The sequence below is a fragment of the Atractosteus spatula genome, chromosome 7 (genome assembly GCF_055471065.1).
Source record: "Atractosteus spatula isolate fAtrSpa1 chromosome 7, fAtrSpa1.hap1, whole genome shotgun sequence".
NCBI classification, from domain to species: Eukaryota; Metazoa; Chordata; class Actinopteri; order Semionotiformes; family Lepisosteidae; genus Atractosteus; species Atractosteus spatula.
The window spans coordinates 15,886,161-15,909,237 of record NC_142712.1 but is presented as its reverse complement, the minus strand read 5'-3'; the positions used below and the strand labels follow the sequence as shown (position 1 = coordinate 15,909,237).

The 23,077-nt window shown below is 36.0% G+C and overlaps 1 protein-coding gene across 1 annotated transcript in view; it reads left to right on the top strand.

The window, feature by feature from the left end:
* The window catches only part of LOC148830638 (stAR-related lipid transfer protein 13-like), a 125,542-nt gene that overhangs the window by 19,321 nt on the left and 83,144 nt on the right, over nt 1–23,077 (top strand). Inside the window, exon 4 of the mRNA XM_088921367.1 lies at nt 16,735–16,765. Within this exon, the coding sequence (XP_088777493.1) occupies nt 16,735–16,765 (31 nt within the window). The remainder of the gene's footprint in view (nt 1–16,734; nt 16,766–23,077) is intronic.

Genomic DNA, 23,077 nt, shown 5'->3' with positions numbered 1-23,077 from the left:
ATAAAATTAGAATGCAGAGCCTTACTCTAGTCACAATGGCTAGGAAAATACCTCAGATGTTTTATTATGAAGAAAAGCTAGAATCAGCTCTTTCATTTGTCCTTCATACTTGAATCCTATTGAAATTTGGATTTTTTAACATTAAATTTATGTTCTTAATTGAGGTTCAAGAGGGATAATAACAGATAAATTTTACATCACAATCATTACGGACTGTTGCTATATATACTGTATATACACACTACTTCTTGCATTTCCACCTTTGCAGCTACTCCCAGGTTAGGTCTTCACTCTGAATGGGGGGTCGACTCTCCTCATCCTGTGGCCAGGAAGCTACCCCTTAACCAAACAGGTTAAGTCAAAACATATTCAACTTAAATACTCAATAAACATTCACAAGGCATGTGATTCTTGGATGTCATCATTCCTTGTGAAATGCATATTAGATATTCCTGTGGGCAGCAATACCTGAGTTTAGTGTTCTTTTCAATTACGTTTTCAAACTGTCTTTCTAATGCCCTGTTAAGAATTCAGAGTCTCTCCCCATCAGAAAGAGATCCTTTGTCATTACACTCATTAATATTGCCCCTGGGGGTTAATAGCTAGCCAGGGATTACTTCTTTAGCAGGCATTTGCTGACCTCCTGCTCTAGACGAGAACAAATTTGAAAACAAGTTAAGTATTGAACGGCCCTTTCCATGGCAGTTGAGATAAATAATGAATTTTCAAGATATTGTTCTCAAGGAAATAACAACCTCTGTTTAAAGTGGTTTATAATGGATTCACTTAAACTGAATTACAAATAACATTATCTGTGACCAGGACAAAAAGGGAAGCTCTGGGAAGACAATATTGTCTTTTCCAGGGACTGTAACATAGGCAGGGGAGAAAGCATTTGTATTTTATAAATATTTCTGGTATGCATTAAAACTCTTGAATGCGTGCTCTTAACCTACCCCTAAATCTGTGCTCATAAAAACAGCACTAAAATATATTCCCTGCACCTGTCTGCAAAATAGAGGCAAGTCTGTCTTTTCCAAGTACACTGGCTCAACTCACCTTATTAATGTAGATTGCGTACAGGACATTGGTTGTCTGCTTTAATGATATCTTAGGTAACACTTAAAAACATCTCTAAACAAAGTGTGGAATTTTAAGAATTGTTTTATGGGGTTTTCTTTCACTTCAACTTGGAATTAACAGATGTTAATTAAACCCCCTGTGGCACTGTACGTGCCGAGGCCCCCTATAAGAAATTGTAAATACTGTAATAATCTTAGAAGGGGTCCATTTTGTTTGTTTGTTTTGAAACCTAGGTTATTGTATAGCAATATCTAAGAAAAACATTCTCGGGTGACTATGAACAAGCTCGGTTGCTGAGACCTTGTGGACCAAAAGGAGCCATCACAAGAAACACAAGCAATGCTAATCAGAAAGAGAAGGGGTGGCCTGTGTATGGAGGGCCATCTGTCAGAGCTGCTTCTCTGGTTCACCTTCCACCCAACAGGTGGCTTTGTTGCTTGTAAAGCGGGTTAAATAAAGTAAAAGGCTCAATGGGATCAAGACAGATTACTAGCCAAAGCCAAGCTCATGAGAGAGAGATTTGTTCTGCTTCAAGGAAGGTTAAGCTGCTGGCTGTGCCCTGTGCAAGACATGCCGCCACAAAGTGTCAAAATATAGGCAAATCAGTGGGCCAGTGCTGCCTGTGGCTTTCCAGCTGCGGCAGAGCTGTGCAACTGCACTGTTTCTCTCTTTCACCTCCAAATCCAAACAGGCTTGTGCCTTGGAAAGGAACACAGGCATAAACAGAAGGAAGACAGTTCAAATAGAAAAGGCTGAGTCCAACCCATTGCTGGATGATTTCAAATCCAAAATATCTCAGGGAAACTGAGCTCCGCAATATCAGTAATGCTAGGCTAATGTTGCCTTCAGAAAAAGTTGAGCTTGATAAATTTAACATATGGTTTTGTTCAAATGCTTAATTCAATTTTTCACTTAATTAAGATTTGCAACTGTTTTAACATGCCTTCATACTGTGGTTCTTTATTACACTTCTTAGGAAAAATTGACAGCAGCAAAGTAGTAGTAGTGTAGGAAAGAAAAATGGAGCAATGTTGAAACCGTAGAAAACTACAGCTAAAATATTGTTAGAGCACAGTAAAACCTTATTAGAGGTGTGAAAATCCTAAGACATTTTTACATTGAATCTAATATCTTCACCAACTGTTACGTTTATTTTTTGCCAGCAATTTGGTGCCATTCGAAAATGTTACTTCCTTGTCAAAATAGTTAAGCCGCCTGCTTGCAACCATACCTCTACAGTTTTAAGAACTTTATCACACTACATAAAGTTTTTCAACAGATTTGCGAAGGGAGGTCAAATTTTAATTTCGCCCATTTATTATAAATATCCCACCTCCTGAACACCTTTTGAGCATCTTCCATCATGCTTTTGTAGCAGCTGCTGGGACCGCTGTCTGTGATGAATGAGGAGATGGGTTCGTCCTGTAACCCTCGTCCTTATAGTCAGGTTGCTATTTATTCAGCCAGGCCGGTTACACGAGTTACACTACACTATCCTAATGAAATCCATCACCTCATTGAATTAGATACTGCTGAAAAGGTGGAGAATGTATTGAGCAATCCAGGGGAAAATTTGGCATGGACACCCCTACTCTTTTAGAAACATCCTGGGATTTTTAATGACCATGGAGAGTCAGGAGCTCACTATAATGAGACATTAGGACCCACACAGGCTGGGGACCCTACTGGTCCCACTAACACCTCTTCCAGCAGCAATCTTAGCTTTCCCAGGTTTCTCACATCCAAGTACTGGCCTGGCACATATCTGCTTAGCTACAGTGGGTTTGCATTTGTAAGTTGCAGGATGATATAGCTGCTGACAAACAAACTCGAGGCATTCTGGTTTCAGTTCTGGAAGAAAACAGAAATTGTCATGATCCTAGCACCAGCATTAAGAAATCTAATTTAAGCAAGAAGACTTTCACTGCTTTAGAATGGGCTGGACTGTATCCTTGTATGTTCACATTTACGGTATATGACTGTGACATTTGTATTTATATTTGTATTTGTATAGTTGCCCACTATATTTCTGCGGTCTATACCAGCTTTATTGTTACTTCTTGCACTCTATTGTTATATCGAGAGCACCCTGTTGTTTTTATGATTCAGTATCCGGTGACTCTTTCTGAACTGCTTTTCTCACTGGATTTTCAGTTAAGTTTTCAGCTATCATTGGAGTTGCTGTTGTATATTTCTCAGGTGGATGTGGTGTACTACTAGATTTATATTGTTATAGCAATCATGTCATCACCTAACAAACTGACTGACCTTTTGAAATGAAGTAAAAACCGAATATTTATTTTTTACAAACTTTGATTTGAATTTTCTGCTGCAAGAGGAATTTGGGTGCACACGTGCTTCATCGGCATCACTGCATGTATACCTCATTCTCATTTAAAAGCCATAGGAAGATAATGCCCATGTTTCCATAGTTTTGCATTCACTATCTGGAATGTCAGGGTTATTCCATCTTTCCATTAAATCTATTTTGTTGGCAGAAGCAGTGGAAATCTCAGTGCTGCAGAGATGCGTGAAATGGGTTTCTCTCTCTGTGCCTCTGTTTCTCTTTCTCACACTGTGCCTTAATTCAAATCGTTGAAAGAGCATACCAAAGATCTGTCATATATTGCGCTAAATCTGTGAATTTAGTGGTGGGGTCTTCTCCTACTTCTCAGCACAGAGAATAACAATGATAATAACAATATGTAGTGGTTTTCTCAGAAAGTATAGAACTCTGCATCCTGTGTCAAGTGAAGCAAATCTAAGCAGAGGCTTTTTTTTTTTACGTTTGTACCATGCTAGTTCAGCCTGAACACACCTGAAAGTGTTCCATTATGAAGCAAAGCACTAATCCATCAGAGCAGTTTAACCAAAAGGAGATGCTGGCTGACTGCCCAGAAGCTGTCCGAAAGTCCCAACTTCCCTTCTATTTTAAAGGGAATAGAATGGCATCAGAAAAAGATGACCTTTCATCTTCCGTTGCACATTACCTGTACAGTTTAGATGTGTAGCAACATGCACTTTAAATTAAATTACATCCCTTTGAAAGAGCACCATATCAGGTTTAGCAATGTCGTTCACACTTCAAGTGTAATTTGTGGCAATTTCTTTAGCAGAAACTAAAACTCGATTTATTTAAATCCAGGCAATCCTGAACTATTAAATTAAAGCTTTTGACTAACTTTCTCAAAGGGTTGAAAATATTTGCTTTTTTTGTCCAACAAATACATACATTCATTATTATGCAAAAAGCAGAAATCAATAAATTGGATCTATAACTTTTGTGTTATTGTCACTTGTTACCACCCATTAGAATTCACAAGATCAATTATTATCACAATCATTATCAACCACGTATACGGTGAATCTGACATCATAATTTAATTTATATTTCCATGCAGATGTGTAAAATCAAAGTAATTCTATCAATCTAGATACAATGGCGGCATTGCTTGGTTATTTTAAACATGTCAGAAGTAAACTTTTGTGTGTACATTAAAAACCATTTATGTTATGTGTAGTCTGATTTAGGCAGTCTTATTAAGATGTGAGATTTTATCATTTATTCATAGCCATCACTTTTATAAGAAAATCAATGCTTGGACCACTCACTGCAAATCAAAATAAAAAACTGAAAATTAAAGAACAAAATAACAAAACTAGATTGTCTTTATATTTCTACTACATATCTAATCGACCACTAAGCTTTTATTTTACTTTTTATTAATGATTTTATAAAATGTCTTTCAAGGAAAATAACCTTCACAAAACATCGTGCATTAAAACCCAAACTATGACCTCTGTCCTCAACTGTTTACAACAGAAGACCAAATTTGGTCAGTACTGTCTAATTGCCCTAACAGCTGATCTGGATAACCAATCAAATAATACATTTTTCTTCAACTGAGAATAACAAAAAGTGATTGATAACTTGGTTTCCCCTGACATAATTGTGTGTCAGTTTTATGTATGTTTGATGGACATACTAAATATAGAAAGGAGCTTTCCTGTGGTAGAGTTCTATTTAAAAAAAGCAGATGAGTCTGTGCTGTGGGGAATACATCTGTTCTAGCAAATATCTCTGGATCACTTTGTTACTTCACACACATTGTTTTTCTTGGATAGAAGTGAAAAATGACATTTTTCCTATCACGTTGAGAACAAGAAGGCTTCACCTCAGTATCTAGCTCTCTGCGATTAAGGGAAGTAAAGTGCAAATTGTGCAAAGTGAAGAATACGTGTGTCAATCCCTCCAAGAAAAAAGACCCCCAAGAAGAAAATCTCCCCATAGACCATACACAAGCTATCTCTACCATGAATTACATTACTTCATGAAAGCTGTACTGCATGTCATATCTGTCCTGCACTGGAATATACAGTGTATAATAATCATGAATGGCAATTGAGCTTTTGTGCTTTTTGGCTATTGGAATTTCCATGCAGTTTTGAACTGGAGAACAATTGTCATAATAAAAGTAATAATATAAAAACCTGGATAGGAGAATAATAGAATGGAGATGTCTGAAAAATGGTACGATCATGGACCTGAAAAGGTTCTTAACTAGATGGTATTACCATCTTGTAGGATGTTGATACCATCTACTGTACTTGTTGATCATACCACTCAACACACAGCACTGAAAGACACCAGGAACATAAGCTAGTTCGAGGATCTGGAGATTGATATGAGAAGGAAGCAGAGATTCACAGAAAACCGCAAGTCCCTGCCCTTCCAAAGAAACACAGCAGAGGTCCAGACAGTAGGTCTTTTCAGCACAACTCAACTTTGCCAAGTGCCATAAAGCAGACCATGCCTAAGGCATCAGGTTATGAACTGGTCTCAATGTGAAAGCCTCTAGCGTAGCCTGCAAAAAAATAAAAATGAGAATAATAGCATCAATATCTCATAAGACTAAGAATAATTTTATTCTTTAACTAGTTAGTAAAATGAGCTATTAAGTGGGAGATGTTCAAGGAATGTAGGCTTGAGATCATTTGAAAAGGCATTCTTAGAGCAGAAGCTGCTCACTTTACACTCAGCAAAGTTTTTGAAATGCTGTAACTGTTGTACATTTCAATAATACAGATGGAAGCATTCAGGCACAGATCTCTGAAGGCGTGGAGGCCTGCTGAGGTTCATGTAAACCTCACTGGACATTGCATAACCATACACATTCCTGGCTTTCATGGTTTGCCATGCTAATTCACAATCGCCATCTGGCAAAGATGCAGAACCATAAAGATGTAATTTATAGCTATTGCTCTTTCATGTTATTGCATTTCTGAATCATTGCAGATTCTGTAATGAGTGGTTTGATTCTCTGTCGTTATTTCTACCTCACATGCCAGCTGACTCTTAAGGCTTGGGAGAAAGCTTTTCAAAGCGGAATTAAAGGAAATGGCCTGTTTTAGTATTTAATGTTACATGATTATCAATGGGCAAAACAATTATTTAGATACCTTAAAAAAATTATCCCCCTGATATATTGGAATGTCACACAGCGTGCTAAATAACGTTATGAATATTTGAACTGCAGCTGAATTGTGTAAAATGATTGTTAGCTTGGTTGAATATTCTGAATTGTTTTGTGCTTATGTTTTTTTGAACATGCATACCGTGCATAGAGTTGGTATGTACAGTATGTTCTTTTTTCACTAATATAATTTAATTCATAAAGGCAATTGTTGCAAAAGCATTTCTTTTTCAGTCTTTTTCAATCTTTGTGTTTGTTACCAAAGTTAAAATAATTGTAAATTGAAAAGTGTCCCTTTACATTCATCACAAAAAGTCAGTAAATGTGTACATACTTTCCTGAAAAGTATGTTAGCTTTTGCTATGATTGACAATCCAAACAGAAAGAATAGTGGACTGAAAAGGTAAGCAGAGAATAAAAGCTGTGTAGCTTCTATGCTGATAATAGTTTTCTATTTTTTTCTATTTGTGAAGAGATCTATTAAAGCATGGAACAAGCCTAATAAGAACATAAGAACTGTTAACAAGAGAAGGCCATTTTGGTTGCTGTTACTTTATTGATCTGAGGCTCTCATACAGCCACAAATTAAATGATCTTGAGGAACATCCTTGAACAACATGGCAGGGCAATTTGCAGATATTCATCATTTGTGTAAAGCAATTTCTATTTGCAGTCTTGCATGTACACGTACACCCTCACAGTTTCCACTCTATAATCATTTTACTGGGTTTTCAAGCAGTTTTGTTCAAACGTATCCTTACTGTGGATTACTTATGATATGACCGAGGCTTGGTTCAATGATGTCTAGCCCATGGAGCTAGACCTATATCCTGAACAGGCACCTTCAGTGACTGAACCACTCAGGTGTCCAGATTGTGTTCAGTTTAATATTGCAGATAACATTGTTTTGGAATCCATGACTTTTATTGTTGGTTACCACATGCTGAACAGCCTGTCCCCTGCAGCTCATTGTATTTATAGCAAAAAGAAGGATAGGTTGAGGATAAAAAAAATGATAGTGCAGTTTGCAGAACATTCACCCAGTGACTTCGGCAATTAACAGTCTCACTAAAGCAAGTTGCCATTTATGTATTTTTGTGACATTTACTTTAGTAAATCTCTGGCTGTCAATATCTACTATAGCATTTCCAGTTGAGAGACACCAAGTAACAGAATGTGTGACTTTCTTATACATTTTCTACAGACAGATATTTCCTGTTAAATTCTACTTATTTCACGATGAAAGGATCTAATTAAAGTCTTCCCACTGTCCCCCATGGTGATTTTAATTGTTTTCCTTTTGTAAGGGAAATTAAACGGAACAGGAATCCTGATTTTTGCAATATCAGAGCCTCGATCTGAGGTGTTTTAATGCTCATTACACATGTACTGAGACCATGACTGAAACAGCAACATTACGGTTCACAGACAAGTGCCATTCCACTGCACTAAAATTAGTGTTGCAGTTTAAAGTGCTTTTTGAGGCAGTACTGTATGTCCTGTTTATTGTCCCTGGCTAGAAGGATTTGAAGGATAATTTAATCATGACTTATCATGTCTGGGCTATGGCTGGCTTAAAGACTTTATTTGCGGTGATCATTTTACATTATGTTTCAGAAGAAATGCATTTCTAAAAAGAATAATCTGTCCAGAAACCTATTAAGACAACACAAATAAATATGGTATATATAGTAATACAGATGAAACTTAATCCAGAATTATCTGTATGTTTTTTAATTTCACCACAATCTGACCATACTGTACCAGATAATCAAAAGAAAATAACTGGTTAAAAAAACAATATACTGTATGATTGTGATTTTACTGTAACTAATGAACAGGAAAACCACTGCCCACCCATTCTGCATGTTTCCCTTATGATTGGCCGACAGCAGATAGTCATATTAACCAAACTTAGCAGTACTCTTTGCTGTCTTCTTGAGTCTTGCATTCTTTGCAATCAAACAGAAAACCTTCATACCGATGAAATTTTAGTCTCCCATTCTGTTATGGATGATCACAAGGTAAGACAGCCTTTGGTTTTCAGCCATGACCATTTCAAAACTAAAACCACAAGAAACATTGCCTGAATTAGAAAAATCAGTGTTTTGATAATGAAATGACAGAAAAGACAAACTGAGCTTAATGGTAACTTTGCTTTTGTCCTGAACGAGAGAAAACCTAGATCCTGCATTAGATACATCAATATAGTCGGATCCCTAGATCACCAAAGGCTTATCGTGAAAGAAGCTGCTTTGTTTACAAAACTCTTCCAGTCCTTAAAAACTACCTTAAGGTCCAATGAGAACCTGCTCTGTTCTCATTGATTAAGATATAAATTCAGTTGTTCTGTTTACTGTGCAGATGTTTGTATTCTTTTTAAATCCATTATCCATAAGAACATAAGAAGGGATGAGAGGGCGCCATTTAGTCCATTTTGCTCTTTTGGTAGTTTAGTGGCTAAGTGAATATAAAACTTTGTCCAGGTAATTCTTAAAAGACGTCAGAGTTTCCTGTGCCAGCAACTTCGCTATGAAGCTAATCAGGTTGGAGATGTGAGAAATTATTTCACCAGCTGCATTAAGGGAAAATATAATAATCAACTCCTATAGCACCATATTGGGGCATTGGTTTGGAAACCAGATCTTAACTGGTCTTCCTGCACTACGTACAGTACAACAGCTTTCAACTTGATAACATAAGAAACACCATTCAGGATTATAATGATTTTAAGAGCAATATCATTTCTGAATTATGAGGTATATGAATATCAATTATCTCTGACTGTTTTACAATGTTTTACTGTTTTACAATGTGAGAAAGCAGAGGTCTTATTGAACTTCATACATCGAAAATAAAAAGACATTTTCAAATTTGGTCCATTTTGCCGTTTGCTGCATTTCTAAAGACATAGGTTAACTGTACATCTGCTGTCATTCACAGCTCAGGATGTTAGGATTACCAGATAGACATGTCAGAGTAACCTCTAGGTTTTATTTGGAATAATGGGCTAAAATGTTCCAGTGCAGGTCTTCTGGTTGTATTTAAGGAAGAGGACCTGCATCTCTTTAAAAACTTTTTGTTTTTTTTTAGCTTCTATGAAGGTCATGGACAGCCTCAGAAAGAACTGAAAATGTTTTTCCTGCACTGCGGCAGTGACAAAAGCAGTTTGTCACATGATCTAAAACATGTTTTCCATCTGGTGTAGGCAGCTTCAGAGTTGATGTGGCATTACTAAGCTAAACGAACTCAGCTATCCTGAGCTTTTGTCTCAATAACACAGCAAGGACACAGCAAAAGAGAGCTGTTACTATGAGCTTTTACTATGCTAAAAGACTGCCTAGGCCAGGGGCAAATTGTGGGACATTTAGTAAATGCTAAAGAACCTGGAAGCACAAATAGATACAGACAGTAAAGATGTATATGAATTCTGTACAAAACAAGGACTTAAAATGATTGTCACTTTAAATTCACTTTTGCTGTAATATAAATTACATTACATTGGATTAGTTTAATATGATTATTGACTTTGAATCTTGGATCAGAATGGTTATTTTTGAATAAGGTGAATTTGACATGGAGCACTCCAAACATCAATTCAAGACTCCTTTATGTTCATAACTCATGTTCTGGAGTAACAAAGAAAGAAAAAATACATTGAATAAAACAAACTGTCAAACGTAAAAAATGTAACAGTCAAAATTCCTGCATCAAATATCTGACCTGTTGCATTAAGCTTTTTCACACTTTTTTAAAACTATTGCTTAAATGTTAAACATGTTATTGAATCTATTGTGATGTGTAGTACCTGCAAACAAACTGAGAGTAATAAACCTATCCAAAAATGTATTGTTTTTTTTTTCTTTTTATTGTTTGGTCATCAGATTTGAAATACCACACTCAAGCATGTGAAGTATTAAACAAAAATCTAAATATAAACAGATATCCCGGATAAAGGAAGGCAAAGTTCAAACCATGCTGTTTCTAAGATTCTGTTGTTCCAGACTAGCTGTGTTGGTAATTAACACCTGGCCATGAAAGTTGCATTCATGCTCTTAGTAATTAACACGAGAGGCTGTCATGCTTAGACATAACAGGAGCAGGAGCCTAGTTCACTAGGCTCTTGAGTCACTGTGTCATTAATAGAGGATTAATTCGCCTTGTGTAATTGGCTTGACTGTCAAACCTGATGCCATTTCCAATAAGCAAAACCAGCACCTAATCTCTAGTCAGTACCTCAGTGCAAACGTGTTCAGGTCTTTGGTTTGGCCTGTGATTCAGTGGGCTTGTTCTCTCAGGTTTTGAGTCTGTGGGCTGACTGAGAATTGCAATGTGATTATATTAACGTCTACATTCATGCTTGTGGTTGGGTGGAGCAAATGTACAATTGTACAGTATGAATTAAACTTTTGACAGGAAAGAAAAAGACCATTATTCTCTTTGGGAGGGAAAATTAATTGCAAAAGCAGGTTGTAAATCCATGCTTAATGCTGTGGCCTGATTGAGGTTCGGTAACAAAAATACTTTTAAATCAGCTCAAGAAGAATGACAATAGAAGAGCATGTTTTATATGGTTTCCCTTCAAGGAATTATTTTCTGATTTCACAAAATTAATTAAAATCTAAATATTGATGAAGTTCTCACTTAAATGGATAGGTGGCCATTTCTAAAGAACCGTCCACACAAACACCACAGGATCAGTACTGGGTAAGAATCTAGAGCTGAACAGTGCTCACCTTACTGCACCTGATTTCACACATCTTCTTACTTGAATAGCAGATAAAATATCCCATGATATTTATATATGATATATTCCTACATCCCATTTTAATACATTTCCTTATGGACTTTTTTCAAGAAAAAGCAACATGGAAACCTTTCCTTATCAAAAGAACTGTTTACTGTAGTTTCCAATGAAAACAGATGGCTCTGCAAGTCTTGAAAACAGACAATAAATTATTCAGTCCTAGCTTCAACAACAGACAAAAGCAACAAATGAAATATGGGAAATTGCTTAGTAAATTTCTTTTGAGAGGGATGGAATAGGTGTCTTTTCTGTGCTCTTCTACAACTCCATTGAAGCAAGAACCACATATTCCGGCTACACACTGAGAGTTAGGTCATGTCAAGAGCTGATTTAGAAATAGAAGTACTGTTTCCTTGACATCCTCATTTTTTGACTATCAAGTGCTTTAAGTGCCTATTGCTTTTAGAAGCCCAATCATCACAGCTCAGTGAACAGGGGTGAAAAAGAAAACAAAGTCACAGTCAGGGTCCAGTCTGTTATTTGACAACTTTATCAGAGCTTTCGAGCTTACTAGTGAAGGAGAGTTTCAGTTTTGTATCAAGGACAAAAAAGCCATCAATTATTTAGGAGAAAATAGAATCCCAAGTGAAAGAATACTATTTCACTATCTTAAAAATGAAAGACTCAAAGATATATTATAGCAAATGTCACATTTTCAAATCATATCTTGAATTATTACCTTTTATGACAGAAACAACTAAGACGAAAATGTAGCATTTCAATCAATTTTAATCTAAATTGATTTTTCAGGAAAAATAATGACAGTGGCAGAAGGGTGAAAGGTAATTTATAAATGATAACTGTACAATAGAACAATCGATGTACAATTCCTTGCTAATGTATTCACTCCCTGCCAGTGAAATCCCTGACTCATTTATAAGGAGAGCTGTCACAAGGACATTAAAGAGACGGGTGTACAGTATTTATTTTGAGATCATACTATATGAACTACTATTATTACACACAGACAGAGGCCATTTAACTAATCCTGTGACTTCCTAAAGTAATTCGTCAACCTGAACTATTTTAAGTTGGACATAACAAAGGGGATGAATACTCATGCAATCAGTTTATTTTAGTTTTTGATTTTCCATTGAAGTTTATGCCGACATTTGTCTTATTTCACCCTTAAAAGGTTTGAGCATTCAAATTGTGATTAAAAGCGTACATGAAGGCATGAAAAGTGTGTTGAAACATAGCTGAAAAGAGCAGATTATACTTGCTAGGTATTTATACTACTCTGATTCTTATTTGTTAATAAATGTGCTTCACATCAAGTTCAAGTTCAAGTTCAAGTTTATTGTCATTATACTCATATACAGGTATATGGTATAACAAAATGCTATTTAGCTAGCTCTCAGACGATACGTTGTACAAAAAAAAACAACAACAATACAATTGTATAATAAAAGAAAGACAGAGACAACAGGCAGTGTGCAAAACAACAACAGGCAGTGTGCAAAACAACAACAGGTAACAGGTAATGTGCAAAAACAACATCAGATGTGCAAAAACATGCATCAACAGAATGAAATAGAAGGATAGAAAAAAAAGGATAGAAAGGAGGTTCAGATCATAGGTGAGAGGTGAGGTGAGAGTGAGAGAGGCTGGGAGTTTAACATCATCAATGAATAAGTATCTTCAGTCAACCATGCCATGACCAAGTCTTCATGGCTACCAAGAAAAAAAAATCCTACATTTTGTTGCAAAATTGTATTGTTTTTTGTGTGTTTTGAAATACATTTTTAGTTGTATATGTTCTAAAGATTTTGAAAGCTGCAGATGGGTAGAGTTCAGCTGCTGAGACCACAGTTTTCTGTTTCAGAATAGCATGTTGATTACCTTTCTAGCATTTATAATAAACAGAAAAGTGTTGAGGAAATGCATTGCAAGTCAGAGTCTCATTAAAAGCCACAATACTGGGGTCTGAGAACTACACATCACAAAGCAGCATCACTTTAAAAACTTCAAACAAGTTCACGTTCCATTTGATAGCTGTACGGATCCATGTAGTCTTGTTTTTGAGTGTGGCGCAAACACCCATAGGGGACAAAATGTAGAATTGTCTTTAAAAGGCTGGGACTCATTTTGCTATGAAATCCGACCTTGTGTCTTATCTTTCAGCACAGTGGTATTCATAACAACACTCACCTTTAATTACCAATGCCCTGATGTGCCAGCAAATGGGAAACAGCCCCAGAATAGCACACCTAAATAATGAATGGTTTTTCCATTAGTAAATATTGTGCCAGTGTATAAAAAAATGTACAGTACAGCACAGTAATCGAAAAAGAAATAGTTGTCATCAAGGCAGTAAAAATGTTATTTGGAATGTTAGAAATGAAGCTGATAATTCAAAAGATTCTGCAGGAAATAAAAGTCTGGTGTGATCTAATAAAAGCGAGGCAATTCAGTGGTCCTTTTTTCTTTGTAAAAGATAACAAGCCTGATTTTGCCTCAGTTTAGATTGACCATAACATTCATTTACTATAGAGTGGGCAATTTGCTTACAGTGTTGATGGGAATTGTTGATGTTTGCATACAACATGGAGAGTTCAACATTGTATTTTAGGATGCCACCATAACATTATTGTTTCTAGGAGAAAGTGACTTCTAATAATAATTAGAATAGATACAGACTGAGTACAGTAAGCTGTGAATTAGTTGATATTAACATCATTAATTTGAAGGGAGTAGAAATTTCAAATCCTAAATTTAAAATGCACAATTTGCTATTTATAGTAAATATACAATATACTATTTCACTATGGATAATAAATAAACTCAAAATCAAAAGTAGCACCCAGTTCTACATTATTAGCTGAACTTTTTCATTACTAGAGTAAGAACAGACAAATCTTTTTGGAAAAACATTTAATAATTTAGACGTTTTAGTTGTTAATACTGTTCTTAAAAATGCTTGTTTCTTCAGTCTTAACTCCGTTTTAACATAAGGTCATTGAAACTAGTCCAGAGGTATTGAGGTACAGAAGTTTCTCAGTAACTCATTTCTGAGAGTGTCTAACCAAATATATGGTGATCCAAAGGAAAGGCCAGGAACTATGAGAATGTGTTCTGGAATGTTAAAAATGATCTTTTAAAGTAGTTAACTCATAATCAAGACTCAAAGAAGTAACATATTTACATCCAGAAATCTGAGGGTACCGCAAATCAAAGAAGCCTTTCTTTTTGTCAGACTTTTTAGCTTATTTTGATTTTCAGTGAACATTCTTCAATGCTACAGCCAATGCCACAACTTCTCTACATTTCCAGAATGTGTGGAGAATCTTTGCCAAGCTGCTGCCTTATCTATAGTTTGAGACAACTGTGTGTGTGTGCGTTTTAAAATGAATCCAGAGAGAGAACAGCCCACATGGCTGAATAAATCTGTTTATTAAGGTGTATACATTGTATAAATATTTATACACATTCCATTATAGCCTTTGTAAATCTGATCCAAGGTATCTTCAAATAGGAGTTTTTAAACAAAACTGATTTGTACCATGTCATGTAAGCATGTAAAAGTAAAAAAAAAAAGGTAATTTGGTAGATTAAATTTTTTTAACCTGATATACAGTATGTGGTCTAGAATGCTGGCTATAAATAGATATTTTAGTACTGTTAATTGGGAAAAGATGTAGATAATGCATCTATCCAAAAAGGACAATTAAAAGTTTAAAGCATCTCGAAAAATTTTAGTCATGTAGTTTAACATTAGCTGAAATGTGGCTTAGCTGCAATTTGAAATTCTATATTAATTTAATTTCAATCAACTTATTTCATTTTTTGTATAAATTAAAACTAAATGATTCATATATTGTTGAGCTTGGCAATTTCCTTATGTGAATAGCCTTTCGCAGTCCAGTATGTTGCACTCCAAGATGGAAGGAATTACTCCTCTAATTTGGTTACCTTCGATCTTTGAAATGTGACTTTGTGGAAAGTGCTTGAGAAGTACAGTTCATAAAATCTTCAGCTATTCCGGTACAATGTTTTTTCCATTTCTACCCTGCAGCAAATGTAGCTCTGTGCACTGTTTGTGCACACTTATATTCTGACTAATGTAGTTATTCAACATCTCTTGAACAACCAACCCCCAATGGCCTAAATGGGGCTCCAAAGAGAATCATTGTCATAAGTAGTTCAGGTGGGTAGCTGCATCAGCATGCGTAGGCTGCAAAGGAACAAGTAATACTGTAGGTTTATTCCATGCTGAAAAGAGAAGAAAGAAAAAACAACAAAGAAGACTCCACAACCGAAACCTTGTGTTTTCTTTCTTCTCTTTTCAGTATGGAATAAACCTATTACTTGTATCATTGTCATAAGACAATTTCCCATATTTTAGGCACTCTATTCTGACAATTGTGCATTATTTATGCTTTCCCTTTACAAGCAAGCAAGTTCTTTTGGAAAATTAATGTTTTCTCACTACCCTTTCTTATTGCAGAATAAAATACTACAGTGATTCCACTGAAGAAATTCTATCAAAATCAGAAATCAAGGAACTCTGAAACTAATGGAATATAATTATTTCGTTTATAATTTGTTCTCCCTTATGTCTCATATGTTCATTTACTGCAATGTGGGTCAAAGCCTTGTCTGTAGATACAGTAGGTGCTAGTATGTACTGTACTGTGCATCTATGAACCATATTACTATATGTCTGATTGTAAGAACACTGCTTATTTACTGTTTCCAGCTGGTGTATGCACATGTTTCCTGTAGGCATTTTCTTTTTGTTCTCTAGCTTTTCAAATTCAGACCCACTTGTTCTTGGGCACTAGACAAATCGTGTTAAATGTCAAATGTTTTGCCGCTGATAGCGTCTTCTCTTGAAATAATACAATCAATTTATATTGGAATGGAAGAGGCTATAATAGTACAAAATCCATTCTAAATTCCATTTCTAAAATCAGCAGAATTGACTACGGTTTTTCCCATCGTGTTAAATGAGATCTTGCAAAAAGCACCACTCTGTAATGTAATAATACAGATCATTACACCCTTTTTGTAATGTTTGGCTTTTAGCTTGCCAAGGTTGTAGCAGCCTTTTTGGTGGTTTTGAATAAGTCTTAGAAAAACAATAATGTTCTACTTGGATCAAGTGTGCTCTTGTGCATATCACCTCTTTTTTAACATTGCTAAATCAAGGGGTACCAAACGCAGTCTTGCTGTGAATTCAACTGTGTAAAGCAAGCAGTACTGCACAGAGCAGCTCACTAGAATAGCTGGTAGTGAAACAAACACAGTAATTACTTTCTCTCTTGTGAAAAAATAGTTCTTTTCACATGGAAAAGGAGTTCTGTAACTTAAAATTTGAAAGTAATGCTCCAGCATGATTCATTCTGTTCTCTGAATCTTTTCTTACAGGTGTCTTTGAAGATGAGCAATGAAGGAGCAGGTAAGCAGGCTCCTGTGGGTTTTTGTTATGGAGAAATCTTATGATCATAACCCAAACCCTTTTTTTAGAGTTCGACTGGATCTCATGCCCACTAAGTAAATTCTTATTGTGGAAATTTGTTTTCATTTGTGCTTTGTATGAAGGGTTATTGATTTGTTTGTGGGGTTTCCTTGGAGATTTTACTTTTATGTCAGCTTCAATTTTGATTGACAAAATCTTGATTTTGCTGTTGTGTGACTTGTACAGTAATTTGTCATCAGAAGTAATGGAAGCATTACTTCACACCGTACAAGCTTGTTGTATCCCTGTCGTATAGGTTTTGCAGCAGTAATGGGGAACAATAGCTGGATATTAATGACTGAAATGACTGAAAATGTTAGAACACTGAACAGGGTTTTATAACTGTTGTGAACATCTGATGTTTATACTGTATACCAGGGGGTCTCTAAATCTGTTTAATGCTTCTAAAAACAAAATAAGATAATCACAACTGGTTAAGGTAAACATAAGGAAACGTTTCAAGAGACTCTGACAGGAAAGGCTGGGGCAGAAGATTGCATATATAAAGAAGTGACTTTGTTGATCTGGCAAATTATTTTGTCTGCCTTGACACATTTCAAGCACCCGTGAGAAAACCAGCAAATCCAAAAAAGAAGTTTGCTGTGCATCTGGAACACTTCCTCAATAAACACTTTCTGGGTGCACTGAGATTGTGCTAAAATACTTTTAATCATGCCTGCTTCACTAGAGCTATTTTAAAGTAAGGTTAAAAATAAATCAAGAAGTTTGACAGGAATGTATGTGGACTAAAGGCCACAATGTTAATATCATCATGAAAAAGTAACTGTTGCACAAATGAAAAGCAGTACGGCAGTAAAAACCCAGAAGAAGCAGCCGAACACAAACACTCAACCATGAGAAGTTAAATCCACTGCTACATCATGTTAAATGCAGATCACTCAAATATACTTTTTGTTGGCTTTTTACATAAACTACCCAATTGACTGATGATATACTGTAATCCACTTACTGGGTATTTATATTGTAAGGATTTCTTGAAGTCTCTAAGAGTGAAAGCAATATTTAAGTTTAACCTGATCAAAGTTCATATCATGCATCCTTGCCTACAGTACATTTTCCAAGATTATAAACTGTGTGCATACTACTACTGTTCGATTCTGGTTTCAGTTTGCAATGAAATAATAGGGAGTTGCTCCTTTGTCTTCAGGTATTAAGAACAACAGAGTGATTACAAAAGAGAGGAGGCCATGTGACCCACCTGTTCATTTGTGTGTTAGTATCTTATTGTGTCACTTTCTCTCTGATCTTTCTTAGACATTCACATAAACATAAGCAGCTTTTCATGTGCACAATCCTAGTCACTCCTAAGGTGATACAGGAGCTGAAGTGGTAAAGCGGCTGATTAATAGTTTTCAGTTCCAAAAAAAGGCAATTTATACAGTACTGTACATTTATATTAATAGACACCCATGACACCATGTTTTCTTCTAGTTATTCAATTTATTTTGAAATGTTGGGGTGTATCAATGGAAACGCACCTTAGGAGGTAAAAAAACAGGTTCTATATGCTTATCTACTGTATAGTAAGTGAAAAAGTTGAAGATTTAAAATCATGATGGAGTTGATAGTTCTTCCTAAAGTTTGCATTTGCAGTAGAATCTTTCAGTTCCATTTCTTCTTGCCTGCATCATGTCAGTGCTTCTCCAGCCAACTTTATTCCCCCCCTTCAAATACAAGTCTCCAATTCTTAATTGTAACTAATAGTAATAGTAACTTCTATTACTCTCCCAGATAACATGTAAATGTTTGTCCAAAATCATGAAAGGTAGTATTATTGTCCATTTATTAAATTGAAGATTTCAACCAAAGCACTTTTAGTTTGCACTCATACAGTATATACAGTGTTGTATCTGTTTATCTAAGAACCTTCTAGTTACAGTACATGTCCTAATACTATGCTACAGTATACTGCCACCTTCATGTATATTGGTAATACAAGGACAGTATTATTGTGTAGACTGGCCCAAGGTTATCCCAATGCACAGCAGGCTAAAGTTGGAAAGTCATAACAAATTGTTTTCCAGTATTGGACTGACAGTGACCTAGTACACTGAGCCTGGGCCGACACCTCTCAGCATATTATTTGTACAGTACCTGGAGTATGTCGAAACAGTTAGGCAGAAGAGTGGCTTGTCTGCATTGCTAGGAAGTAGTGAGCTTTCAATATCATACTGGGATTTTCAGTTTTGCATTGGGATTACATTTGCGAAGACTTTGTCTGAGAAACTCTTTTTTGTGACTGTTTCAGGGAATTTCTAAATTTTGCTTATTTTTTTCTACTCATCTTTTTTCTCAGAAGCTACTAGTACATTCTAATTTGTGCCCAGTGCTAAAGTAACAATTGACCTTTAAATACCTGATTTCTAATTAGTCGATGTTCAAAAGTCCTCTCCTAATTTATTAAGAATCCCATTAAAGCAGTTATCTAGCTTCAGAACCTCTTTACTCTGACAGGAATTCCTTCTAATTAATTGCTTGTTAGATAGTTCTCCTTAACCATTTTAATTTTTGTAGACACAGAGCAATTAGTTAACTACACCATGCATAAACGAAGACAACACAGTGATTTATTATATAGCACTAGAAGAGTTAGGCTACAGACTCTGGGTATTTACTCCTGTTTTTACATTTTAGATTTATGGCTGATTTATGTGTAAAAGCAATGTGTTTAACAGACTGTTACTGACTTGCTTTAGAGAGTTTTTCTCTACTCTGCTAAATCTGTTGTACTTTGCAGATTTTGTTAAAGAACCAACAAATACTCAAAGACTGCAAAAAATGTCTAAAAATCGAAGCATCTTTCACTCTTTTCTCTCTCTCGCACTCTGTTTAAATACACATAAATAGTGTATTTCTCCTTTGGAAGGAGTTGCTCACACCGTTAGTATTCCTGACTGAATATTCTTAAGAGGATTGGTATATATGTCCATCTATGTTTTCTATTTGCCATGATTTATATACACAATATAAAATAATGCAAATGCCATCTGGAAGCAGGTAAGACATGTTATTGTTCAAAGGCTACCTTTATCCTGTAAACAAGGAGCCATAAATAGATTTCCATGTGCCCTGTACACCTGGTGTCCGTCTGTTGCAGTCTCATGGCCACTGTTTGAACAAGCTAAACCATGTGTGCTTCCTTAGATATATGATGTATATTTATAACTATACACAGAGGGGGGAAAGGGGGGTGGGTAGAGGCTCTTGTTAAACTGAGTTACTTTCCTCTGGATGCCATTTAAACATCATATTTCACTGAACGCTGCTCCACAAAACAAAGTCCCTTGCAGTCAGCTACCAGTACTTCAAATGGTCATCTTTCACTTACAAAATGTAAAAAGCTTCTGCTTCTGAAAAGCTGAAGTGTTTAATGTGTGCTAGACAAAAGATTTGTTTGGCCATGAGAGGCACATCCATAAAGAGCCATATTCTGAAACATAATGATGAATTTTTATTCTGCCTTTGCATTTTTGTTGTTAAATACCATTTCAAAGGAGCTGCTGGCAACAGTAGCTTGCTAGGGTGTTATGTAACCAAGTGGAAGCCACTATAGTGTCCTCAGTCAGAAACTACAATCCTTATGTCAAAAGTAAATTATAATTTTTTTAAGGTCATTATCACCTCTGTTTGCTATACTATTCTTAATATTCGACAAATGAAGGAGCAGTTTACCTAATGTGTACTGTATGTTGTGATTTGGGCAAAAAAAGCATTGTTAAACGTGTCACACTTTTACATGAAAGGATATTGTCATCTCAGTAGCAATAACATAGAAGACTGCAATAGTTGTTCTAATAAATAGCCATGTGGAAGCTAGACAACTTCCCATTTCACTGTAAGTTCTGCTGCGTTGCTGAGAGGAAGGGTCCAAATATCTTCCTGCTTCCTGTTTACTTTGCTCCTGAGTCAGGCGTTTGTTTGTTGGGCCTACAGCACAACGCTGTACACGCAGACAATGTCACTTTGAGTGACGAGGACAGATGCTTGGTGTGATTCCATTAAATCAGTGTCCAGGGAGAACTGTAGCGGACATGTATTTTTTCTGACCTTATATTTATGAGGGAAGCACTGTGGTCTCGTGGTTAAAATTAGGAAGTTTGCCAGATCATTGTTACCGATTTGTTGTTGGGAAATATTTTTGTTGGTGCGGTATGACCCTTTCAGGGCAGCCTAGAAATTCACAAGGATGCCATTTCGGGCTCAGGTTCCAACTCCAAATTAGGTTTCACATGACTTTTACTGGACACAATGTCCGTGTATGTGCCGAGAAAAGGGCATTTATTTGTGCTTGTCCAGTTCCTTAGAGATAATTTACAGGATTCCTGTAGATCCCAGTATTATACTGTACTATAATCTTTAAAGTGATAAATTCTTTAAGTGTCATGACTTAATAATGACATTCAATTGTGCTAATACCTGTACATGCTGTGTGTGAATATATGTGTAGAATACCTGCTGCTCAGAACACAAAGCAGACAATAGGTGACATTACTTTACCTCTGTTAAATATTCTATATTTACATTGCTCAGTGTCACTTGAGAGCCAATCAACTGTGTAGTTTATGTGATTTTACTGCATTTGCACTGGGAGCACTCCCACCTTCAAGACTGGCTGGCTAGAATAGTTGTTTTTTTTCTAAACTGTCCCTGTGTATGAGTGTGCCCTGCAGTGGACTGGTGTCCCACTCAGAGTGTGGTGCCTCCTTACAGTACATGGTAATTCCAGAATAGGCTATGGGCTGCAGTTACCCTGGCAGGGAGCAAGATTTGTAATAATAATGGACTTACACAATTCATATCTCATTTTGGTTTTTACTGTTTTTTTGCTTTTTTTTGCCCTATCACATAAATCCCATGTCAATTTGTACCTTGTTTCCTGCCTCCTGATTTAATAACATTGATGTGCATTATTTCCTGCACAGCACAATAAGGTCTTGTTTGATGGAACATGCCACAACGTATTTGCTGTATCATAACAGTATGAAGAAAGGTTTACAGTTCCATGGACTCAGTGCCCTCTGAAAATGTTCCTTTATTGTCTGTCAGACACATTGTACATCAGTGGTTACACAGAGCTCTCTATTTTTATGAAATATTTTGGTGATAAACAACACCAGAAAAAGCTATTAGCAGAGATCAATAATATCAGCAAGGACAATATTCAAGGACTCCTTCTATGAAGCAATGAAAGATGATACATAAAGCACAGTGTTGGTATAATTTAAGCTGGGTTTACATTTTTGGAAGTTACGTAGAAATTAATTTGTTAAGAGTTGGTTTGACTACGAAATATGAGGAGGACAGTCAAGGCAGAGATTCTACCAGCGTAGCTCTGCATTAGATGTCATATTTTTTTCCTCTTCTCCTTTCCCTTTGAGATATAATAATGACCTTGGAATACAATTTTCAGATATACTGTACTGTACAGACTGTGTGCTTTGCATTATTACAACTCTTTAAAGAGGAGAATCAGCATTTTTAAAAATATATCTAGTGTTTGCTGTGATAATCTATACTGTTAACCTACAGCACAGTAACCTGTCTGACTGAGGATATTGATTCAGAATATCAGTGAAATGCATCAAAAATACATCCTGCCAAATTGATAATCCACATGACATGATTAGAAAAGTATATAAGGTATCTGCAGAGTTTGCATTTGCCTTGGCATCTCTCATTAAATTTAGCCCTATCTCTGGATGAAAGAATGTAAATACCCTTGGAAGACATCTTAGATTCTGATGTGCTGTACACCTCAGGCAGGTATTTCAATTTCTCTGGCTTCCAATTGGCAATGAACGCCTGCACTGCAACCCTATTTTACTGTAGCTGCACTGTTGTATTTTTGAATACGCTAGTATATTCCTAGTATATGTGCTGCTAACCTACCATAAAATTTGAAGTGGCTTATAAACACAAATAAAGTCACCAAAATTTATTGCAAATACCTTTGGGTAATCTATTTAGCCATATTTTAATGGTACCATAAACCAGATAAAAAAAGGTAAGGATCTCTATAGTAGAGTGGGCCAAAACTTTTGATTTCAGTGATTTATGTTCTGATTCATGCACTCTCATTAGCTAATTGAAGCTGAAGTCATTGGCTGCTGATTTATTTTCACCCCAGGGGCTATTAAGATTTTGCTGCATACAGTACGTTACGTATTTGAATTTATTGGCACTGCTACTGCCACTTCTTTGCAAGCTCTAAACAAACTTGTAATTTCCCCA